This window comes from Plectropomus leopardus, chromosome 15 (genome assembly GCF_026936395.1).
Source record: "Plectropomus leopardus strain MGB_pleo_1.0 chromosome 15, ASM2693639v1, whole genome shotgun sequence".
In the NCBI taxonomy this organism is placed as follows: domain Eukaryota; kingdom Metazoa; phylum Chordata; class Actinopteri; order Perciformes; family Serranidae; genus Plectropomus; species Plectropomus leopardus.
In genome coordinates, this window is record NC_142190.1 from 16,017,897 (window position 1) to 16,028,094 (window position 10,198).

The following is a 10,198-nucleotide window of genomic DNA, read 5'->3' on the forward strand; positions in this document are numbered from 1 at the left end:
GAGAATTTAAGACTTGTTTTTATTATTGGGCAGCATCCTTTATTCTTACACTTGGAAACTATCAGTGCTTTTCCAAAGTGAGAGATGATCCTGCATTTTAGGGATACTATGAATTACAATTTTATGGTTTACCAAAAAGGAGAAAAGTTATTCTGTAAATATTTTGGACTGAAGAGACTGAGTTTCTTACTGTATGCAGTTGCGCCAAACCACAGTCATGTAATTTACAAACATACAACAACCTCTATTCAGAGACCTTTATCTTTCATTTCTCAGTTTCATGTCTCCATGGTTATGCTCCTGATGTCAGACCATTCAAACAAAATTGGAATGACAGGATCGCTCAACATAATCAAATCCACACTGCCTAATAGTCAATAACTGTACATCTAAAGACAGCTGTGATACCAGCATCTATGAGGCTGTTTGGGAGATGAGCATCAGGGCAAAGTCATATGACAACAACACTGAACCCTCTCAAACCTGGGCCAGTAGGCTTGATTTATAAAAAAAAAACAAAACAAAAAAAAAAAAACATGGGAAGAAGGCAATAAAAAAAAACAAAGGAGAAAGGACAAAGTATAGAAAAACTGACCTGAAAATCAGCGAACAAAGAAACCAAAAAACACACACTAAAAAGAAAATTGGAAAGTTAAAAAACACCACATAGGAATAACTTGAAAAAAGTGCTAAAAAATTATAATAATAATTAAAATAAATGTATATACAATAATGATGAAAATCATAAATTTCTAAATCTAAACTATAAATATAGTTTAGATTCAAAAATATGTCCCTTGCTTTTGAAAAAAATAATTTTCTAAATTACTAATTTCTTGCAAACTGCAGGACAGTTTTTTGGCCTAGTTGCCGATTGCCTTTAACCCCCATATTTCAAAAAAACCAAACCAACTTGCTCGAGGTTCAAAGGGTTAATAAACACTCAGCATTCCTTAGTTGTACATGTATTGTTGGGGGAAAAATGAATCTGCAAAAATGTCAAAGTTTAGGAAATGAATAACTCAGGGACTAATCTAGCTTTATTTTGAGACTGACCACTGTGCACTTTTGGAAGCGCTCCCCTCAGCCAGAGGATTGTAACAGTTTGATAGTTTCTCAACCTGTAGAGGAGCATGTAATCCTGTAGCCTAACAAATCCAGCCTAAATCTTGCAAGTTCAGTTTTTGCTCCAAGACTGTGGTCTGGAAAAAACATCCACTGTGAGCTGAAAAAGCCTGACAGCTGAACACTGGATCGACCGGTAAACTTCAGGGAGTTTATTTCCTAACACTTGCAAACAACTAGTCAAACTCTACACTGCAGTGAACATGATTCTGCAGAAATTTGGTTTATTCCAGGACCTGTTTGCTGAATAAGTTAGGAAAGCTAAAAAAAGCGGACAAAATATGTAAACATATGTCCCCATGAAGAATACAGTCTTAGAAATCATAAGGTTTGCGAAGGACAAAAAATTTTTTTCCTCTAAATAGGGAGTTAAAGATCTTCTTAAAAGTCCATAATCATCATTTCTATAACAACTGCATAGAGCCTCTGTACTACCTTGATCCATTAAGAACTCACTGTTTGTGCTCTTTCAATAGTTCAGAATGATACAGTAATTTATACATTTCTCTTTGGTTTATAAAAAAGGATGGCTCTTCTTTTCACTCTTTCTTTCACTCTGGCTGACTCTACCTACAGGCAGCACGGTGTTCCTTGACCCATTTCCCAGATGTACTCTCCCTTTCTCTCTCTGTACACATACTGTAGCTGATTTACAACTATTAGAGCAGGGAGCATGTGCTGAGATCACACTGGTTTACTTAAAGTTGATGAGGCATAGCGATAACCATGTGTCAATACACCGCAAGCCCCTTTTGTTTAATATGTTTTGTTTGCTTCCCACCACTGTATCAATCTTCATGGAACGGGTTGATTGAAATCACATCAAATCAGAAACAAAACATCATTGATTTCCTTTGTCAAGCTTAATTACTGCGTCGCTCATTGGTATTCTAGACCTTTTTTTGCACGTACCCACACTTTCCACATGCACTGTTCAACTCACAGCTGTGCACTAACATCATGATTTCTTTGTTAATTCTGTGTGGAATGAGTTGATATAAATTCCACTATAACATGTTATCCTTTTCAGTCAGTTACAGCATAAAAATTCTTTGCACATAACATATAATGGTTTTATGACTCTCTGGAACCAGCACAGCACCAGTTTCATAATTAATGCTCTCATATTACATCATGTGGTTACTGCTATAATGTCAATTCACTCTTACACATTTCCTTTTTTCCCTCTCCGAGGTGGATGCCAGCAGTGTACTGAAGAAGAGGATGAACTCTGCCCCGCTGTTTGACCGCCCTGCTAAAACATTCCCCAACCCCCCTGTCAATGCCCAAGCCTTCCTGCAGCAGGGTTCAGCCGTACCAGCCAACAACGTTCTGACTGGCACCAGTATCATCGACAAATACTCCCGCATCCTCTTCCCCCTTTCGTTTGGCGCCTTCAACCTGGTCTACTGGATCGTCTATCTCACTAAGGACACGATGGAGATGTCCAGGTGAACAGATGGCATGGCTGCTACGAATATTTTCAGCACATCCTCACTGAATATGATTTATTTGTTTAGATCTTGAACAATTTGCAGCAGTAACTGTGGTAGTTTAAAAATGAATCAAAACAGACCGCAATGACTGCATGGCCTACTTTTCACTCTACAGAAAGAGATTTTAAATGGATTGTTTGGATGAAATAAGTTACAGTTTCCAAAATTTGCTGACATAGTTTTCTTTGTGAACTTGATGTGATGATGATGGTGCTGATGTTGGTAGGATGCCTGAATTCATCAGAGTTGTTGGAGCTTTCCATTTGTTTCTTATAATTTAGCTAATAATAGTGAAATGTCCAAGGAGCAGTAGATAATTTAAGCCCATTCTCACTCCCAACTCATATTTTTTTAAATTTGCATTTGTCAGTGATCTCTGCGTTAGATACTGATGCACTGAAGCAGCTTTCACAGCAGTATGATATGCACTGGACGATGGCAGTTTTTGATGCAGTGAGCAACAACCTGAATCATCAAATGCTGCTGCTTTCTCAATGGCGACACACAGACGTCACCCATTGCAGCAATATGAAATGCATTGGCCAGCAGGAGTTTATAATGCCACTGTGAAATATGGTAGTATAAAAAGCGAGAGAGTCCCAAAGGTTGGGCAGGAAGGGATGGTGGATGGGTCAAACAAACTGCACTTTCACCTGGGAGCCAGCTGTACATTTCCTGTGTGAAACCAAAAGTCAATAGAGCTATTTTAATAACACCGTACTGTATTATTATGTGTAGCATCTTAGCATAATGATGTATGCCACAGTGTATGTCACATGACATTCCATAACGTTAGTAACAACTACGCTCATGTTAAGCCAAGCCATGGTGTTTTTTCTAAACCTAACCACGTGCTCTTGTTGGCTAAGGTTAAGGAAATAAACCTAAAAGTGTTAAACCTAGGTTGTAATATTTGTTTAGGAGACTGTATGCCTGTAACAAGCAGAAACTGTATGTACAATGCACATGACAAGTGCAAATTGACACGCCGTCCATGAATGTCTAAAACTGACGCAGGAAGGTTAGCGCAACATAATCTGACTTGTATGTCCACTGACAAAGCAGCAGTCTTTGCAGAGTGAGGATGAGAAGAAGTTGGTAATCTGTATCATTGCAGTTTGTAGTTTTAGGCAAAAAGGTGCATCACATACTGTATATTGTATTGCATATTGAGTCGATAATGTATGCAAAGATTCTGTGCTCAATAATCCATATTTCAAGCAATATTTTAAACCACACCACATCTATGGGCACATAGATGTCCCAATGCTCAGAAAATAAGGTAGATAATATGGAAATTGCACTGGTTGTTTGCTTCGTCTATAAACTCTTCTTCTGTGTGTGTGTATGTGGGGGGAATGCAAAGTACGCATCTGTCTCCAGTATATGTTTTCTTTATATTTTCATTTACCAGCCAGAGAGTTCATATATTATTCAGCAGCCACACAAAGCTCTCCCACTTTCAGCTCTAATTATTTACCATATGGCTTTTCCAAATGTGTCAACAGAGTTTAAGTGTTGGTCACAAGCTTGATACAGTAGTTGATTTATAATAACAATACAAGACCACCAGGCAACACTGGCTGGTATTTGTCATTCACTGTTTTGCAAATATGTCCAGCACTGTACAGTGCCAACGGACTGCAGTGCTCATAGCCTGCAGGTGTCTGTGCTTTCCATATACACTAAACTACAAACTGCACACATGTAGCGTTAGAAAAAAAAGTTTCATACTGAATAAAATGCAAACCCTACCAGCCACATTCCCAGCTATTGTGTGTTGCCGAACCATTTTGGTAATATCTGTGATATCTGCCATACGCTTTTAATTAAAACACCATTCGTTTCAAAGAAAAGAACAAGATGGCTACTGTGGTTGTCAAGTTGAATTGTGAAGGCTCAGAGGCACATAAGTGTCATTTCAAGTGTCTCTCATGCACATGATAAACTGAGACATATACTATATGATTCACAGACTGATACACACAACAGTCTTCATGCCGTTGTTATTGCAAAAGCAATATGTCTGTCAGTGGATGAACTAACACTGCAGTGTTTTGATGGCACCAAGAGATGTATGTTGCTCTCATACATCACCTCTATGTATCCTGTACAGCTTGACACTTTGACAGAGTACTGAGAGTTATGCTGGAGGAAGGAAAAAAGCTCAGTTTATGATCCATGTGTGTATGCAAGTTTGTGTGTTTGATTTGTCCCAACCATATGCTCTAAACAGATGCATGTGCCTGGTTGTGCATTTATGTGCAAGCTATCGATGCGCTTCACCACCCCTAACTCCGGGGCTTTTCAACTGTGTGGGTTCAGCTCCTTTCATTCGCTGCCTTGCACTTTCTCTAAAAAGGGAATAGCCCTGAGGCCTGAGCGGAGACAAGTCAGATGACATGACAGTGTTGGCAGGCATCTGGATAGCTCTGTGTGACTAACCCTCTTAGTGACACTGTCTCAACTGTTTCTATTAATTGATAAGGACTCTAAGTGAGAAAGCAGATCCTGACAGTATTCATGTAGGAGAGCAGCAGAGTGGTGGCCTTCAGGCAGTGGGAAAAGACAGGAATTAGAAATAAGGAAATAACATGCAATATAGTTTGCAAGTGTTTCCGTATAAACTGGTCTGCAAAACACAGTACTGCCTGCAATACATTCAAGTGTATGACTGAGCAAGTGCAATGAGTGGGGGGTAAAGTGATGAAAGGAAAGAGAAGGTGATACAACACAGTGCCCCAGGGCTGATAACTGTAAATCCCAGCAGTGTAAGAACCTGCAGCTGACCACCAGCCAGTGCGAAGAACAAGAACAACCACAGGTTGTCACTGTGATTGATTGTGGTTACATCATTCTCACTACAGCAGCCAACATGGACAAAAGCTGTCACACAGTGTAGCTGCAGATAGTGTGGAGGGAATTTACGCTTGAGTTCATTTTATCTCACAAAATGGCTGCATACCAACAAGAATATAAGATAAGATAAGATAAGATAAGATAAGATAAGATAAGATAAGATAAGATAAGATAAGATAAGATAAGAAGACTATAATACTGATTAATGCTGTTTAATAGATTTCACGTTACATCAGCTCAAGAGCCAGAAGCAAGAGAAAAATGCCCAAAAAAAAGTATTTTGAGTGTCCAAAAATGATAAAATATTGCAAGAATACAAATTAGATTAAAAAAATACTATAACATTGTTATACACTACAGAAATGTTTTACTTTTGTCAATCTTTACTGACCAGATTGCACAGAAACTAGCTAGCCATTTTACAGTCACATACTAACATGACATCATTTAGGCAAGTTTATATACATTTAGCTTTTCACCTATGTGTAAACTGCAGTTTAGTAGGGCTGTGTATTGGCAAGCATTTGGCAATATCATGTATATCACTATACAGAGGTTACTTTTCATTATATTGCCATTTATTATGTGTTATGTTGCAATTTCTTGGCAAGTCTTATTATTGGGAAACTATAACTGTATTAAGAACACACCACCATATACCTAAAAACAATGGATTTTTACTACTGTGTGCAATTTGAGCAAAGGAATTAACATTTTCCTATATCAATTTAAAAAAAAAAAGAAAAGAAACAATAACAATACGGAAACAATAAGAAAAATTTGTAAGCAATTAAAAATCAACCTAGTATTTTTGAAAATCAACACAGTATCGCAAAAAGTATTGCGATACTCAAGTGTGTCCATACTTTCTTACAACCCTACATTTTCGGTCACTGAAAACAAACCTATTGTTAAATTCTAGCCAGGGTGAAGATTTTCTGCATTTTGTTTTCAGTACTGCAGTGTAGAAAGGGAAAACAGTGTTTTGGGCTTGTAACATCAGTGTGTGTGCTGATTTCATCTTTGTAAGTTGCCACAAGTGAAGCAACATTTCGTGCAGTGGTGGATGTGGCCAAAATAGTGCTGGCTCTGACCATCCGAACAGGACTCTTTACAAGTTTGCACATAAAGGTACAGTCACTCTTCCACTATACTGAGGAACGGCGGTGTCAGAATGGGCCATGAAGGTCGCTGCTTCAGGTTGCCTTCTGGTAACTGCTTTTTTTCCCAGGCTGCTAATTGTCTTCTTTGTTTGGCTTTAGGCTATATAGTCTTCTGTTGGTTTAGTGTGCTGTTGACAGCGCTTCAGTTGTGTTTTTAATTTAGACAGAGATTTTGTTTTTTTGAGAATGAATGAGGGAAAAATCCCATTTTCAAAATTTCATGTGCATGAAAGAGGGCAGTGATCTGTGTGGGTGAGGGAGGTGCGTGAGCCTGTAATAATGAGCAAAACAGCTCGAGGTACATTACCAACATATGGCTTGCCCTGATGTACATATAGCCTGGTAAAATGAGATCTGCCTGTGGGAGAATATTAGTGACAATGTGTAAACTAAAGAGTTAAGATAATGATAACGCACATGTAATTAAGCTGAACTGTGAGTCTATGGAGCTTTTATAGCTCTGGTGAAAATGAAAGCATTCCTGCTCAGTGATCTGGGCCACAGCTGAATCACAGTCCACCGTACAATGCTTCACACTTCCACAATTAACACTTTACATTTCACAGCTATTTTTATGCAGCACCACCCACACTAATGACCCCTTGATTCTTAGTTAGAATCACCTTAATCTGAATATCACGTCCATTAAATGAAAGCAGGCAGTCCTTTTCACTCCAAAGAAATAAATATACAGCTCCAGAGTCCCCAACTGAAAGCAGATAGTGGCACATGCAACAGACCTCTTTCTCTCTTTGTAGCCTCGCTTTTATTATAGAAGGCCCTCCTGCAAAGATGAGCTGGACCAGAAGAAAAGAGTGTCTGTTTGTGTGTGTGCAGGTGGATTTGTGTGTGTGTGTCTCTACTTCTGTGAGGATACAGGCGAACAAGTGTATAAATGTGCCATGGCAGCAGTGCCTACCGACTGGAGGCTATTTTAATGAATAGCAGCATTCAGGGTGAGACATGAAGGAAACAAATTTGCTGAAAACACTTCCTTCCATGAAGGGCCCCAGCTGGTTGGTTGACTGGTTGCGGGCTGGCTGACTGACTGGTGTATGTGTGTCAGAGTGGGTACAGCAGGCGATAAGCCTTGCCCCTCTTTATTGCCCATCAGAGTGCCAGGCTTGAAAAACAACTTCCCCATTGTTGCTCATAAATCAAAACCACTAAATGCTGTTTCCAACTCAATTCCTATTTTCGACTGCGGGGCCGTAGCCATAACTTTGGTGTAATGATCATTCAATTACAGGCCACTCAGACAGGGAGCGAAGAAGACCGATATAAACAGCGATCCCCTATCTATCAAATTTCTGTGCGCGGCCTCGTGGGAATTGCTACATCCGCCTTTGTCGACCTGTTTGTGTGTGTTTGCATTTCTCACACATCTACCTGTGTTTACATGGACGTCTGTGTGCACAGTCAAGCGTGGAAGTGTGAACAATTCCTTATAAGACAAATTGTTATCACACAAGAAAACTGCTCTCTGTCCCTGACTTTCCCTTCACATATACGTACATGCTCATTCTCTCTGTCCCACTATCCCTCACACTCAATTGCTTTCTCTATTCCTCTCTTTATCTCAGTGTCACTCTCTCAGACCCACACTCTCCCTCTCCCTGCTTCCACCTCCCTGTCTCTGTACTCCCCCTCTCCCCATCGCTCTCTCTCGATGAACTGCCTGTGCTCTGCTTCCTCTTTGATAAGACAGGACAGCCCAACAGGCTAAGCAGAGTGGTGTCCCTCTACCTCATCCACTCAGCATTATTCATTCAGTCATTTCGGAGCATCTAGGAATCTCGTTTCTGCAGGACTGTGCAAATGTGTCTTGTCTATCAGTCTTCTTCACTGGCTGTACAGATGCATATTGGCCATCTGGTTACTTTGGCAAATACATTTAATGAAACAGGGCAGTCTTGTCTGCAGAGAAATGGGCCCATCACCAAAAGGTCACAAGTTCAGCTACTGCAAGAACCAATATGAGTCTGTCAGCAGCTTTATGACCCATCAGTGTTCCCAGAACGCTGCTCGCTCATTTTAAATGACACTGGATACAAATGTGAGTTATTACGAGGGCTGTCTAATAATTAACTTTTAAAAAAGCAATTAATCACTGAATTTCAGTAGTTTATTAATCACATTTCTTTGATCACATTTACAATTATTTTGCATTTCAAAACAGTTTTGAAGTTCAAATTAACAAGGTAAAGCAATTCCAGCCCATTCTCACTCCTAACTTATTAAAAAAGTGCTGCTATGTCAGTGCTTTATTGCACAAGAGTTTCATGAAAAGCCACCCTGCGTGTCAGTTTAAATAATCTAACTTCAGAGTTCAGTCAGTTTCACAGGTTTTCATCAAGTATTTTCTGACATGGGTTTCAAAACAAATCACAGATTTTGCTTTACCTGGGCTTTAAAATCAGTCTCTACAGTCAGATAAATTAAAGTGCAGATAATAATATCAGCATTTTTTTCCTGTTTCAAACTGTGTTCAGATAAATGACCATCATTTGTTTTCTGGCCAGGCATTCTTTGCCTCCAGATATAGTAGTGTATTATTTTCATCTTGCGTGTTTAGCAACATCAATCTGAAAAATGACTATTTCAATTTAGTTTCCTGTTGTGTGCCATAAAATGGTCAAATACATCAATATCAAATGAGGTTTTTCTTTTCAAAGAATATCAGAAGAGATAGATAGTACGAAGATGTAAAATATTTTTTGGCAAATTCAAATGAACCTGTACCCTCAGTGTTTTGTTGCTCACGCTGGCTGGTTTTTGAGAGTCTGTAGGGGTCCATGAAATGCTATACTGTACATTAACCATATTTTTATTCAGACACAGACATTTGTATTAAATAGGTTTCACAGATATAAAGAGGGTCCTCACATAAAACTAGGCCGTCTATAGAATACGAAGTCGCAAATACTTTTGAAATTGGTGCTAAATGACCAGAGAAAAGAGAGAAAAAGTACTTTGGCATTGGCATTTGGTCAAAAGGTGGAAAACTACAAGAATTAAATTAATAATTTTACTGCAATATACGGTTCTACTGGTGGGTGATGTACTGCAGCCTTGTCTGTCCAACACAATTACCACCGGCGGGATCTGGTATTACAGTTAAACGGTGAGCTAAAACATGTTTTTGTAAACATGTGAGGCAAGAAATATGCATCGCAGTGACAAAAACTTGGTTTATATTTGCTTAGTTTTACCGTAGTTTTTTCAGCGTCCCTTTTCACTTTGCAGGAAGCTGTATGGAACCCTCTTCCTCTTCACAAGCTATTACTGTGAAACTGGGCCTTAAAAAATATTTCTGAAAACATTTCAGGCACAACACAGGCAGTGCATTAAAATAATCTTGATTTACATTCGATCAGCACTGCCTATTTTTTTCCGTGATAGAGAGGGAAGGATGCGTCTCTTGATCAGCTTCTTTACTCTTTGTGTCTGCGTGGAGGCATCGACAAATACAGCCTGTAGTCCGAGTAACAACCCAACAAGGGATATCTAGGCACTAGTTAGATGGAGTTTAATCAGCACATTATACCCTCACTG

The 10,198-nt window shown here is 39.1% G+C and overlaps 1 protein-coding gene across 1 annotated transcript in view; it reads left to right on the forward strand.

Annotated features, from left to right (window-relative positions):
- The window catches only part of gabra6b (gamma-aminobutyric acid type A receptor subunit alpha6b), a 35,326-nt gene that overhangs the window by 21,949 nt on the left and 3,179 nt on the right, over positions 1–10,198 (forward strand). The window contains exon 9 of the mRNA XM_042498959.2: positions 2,320–2,576. Within this exon, the coding sequence (XP_042354893.1) occupies positions 2,320–2,576 (257 nt within the window). The remainder of the gene's footprint in view (positions 1–2,319; positions 2,577–10,198) is intronic.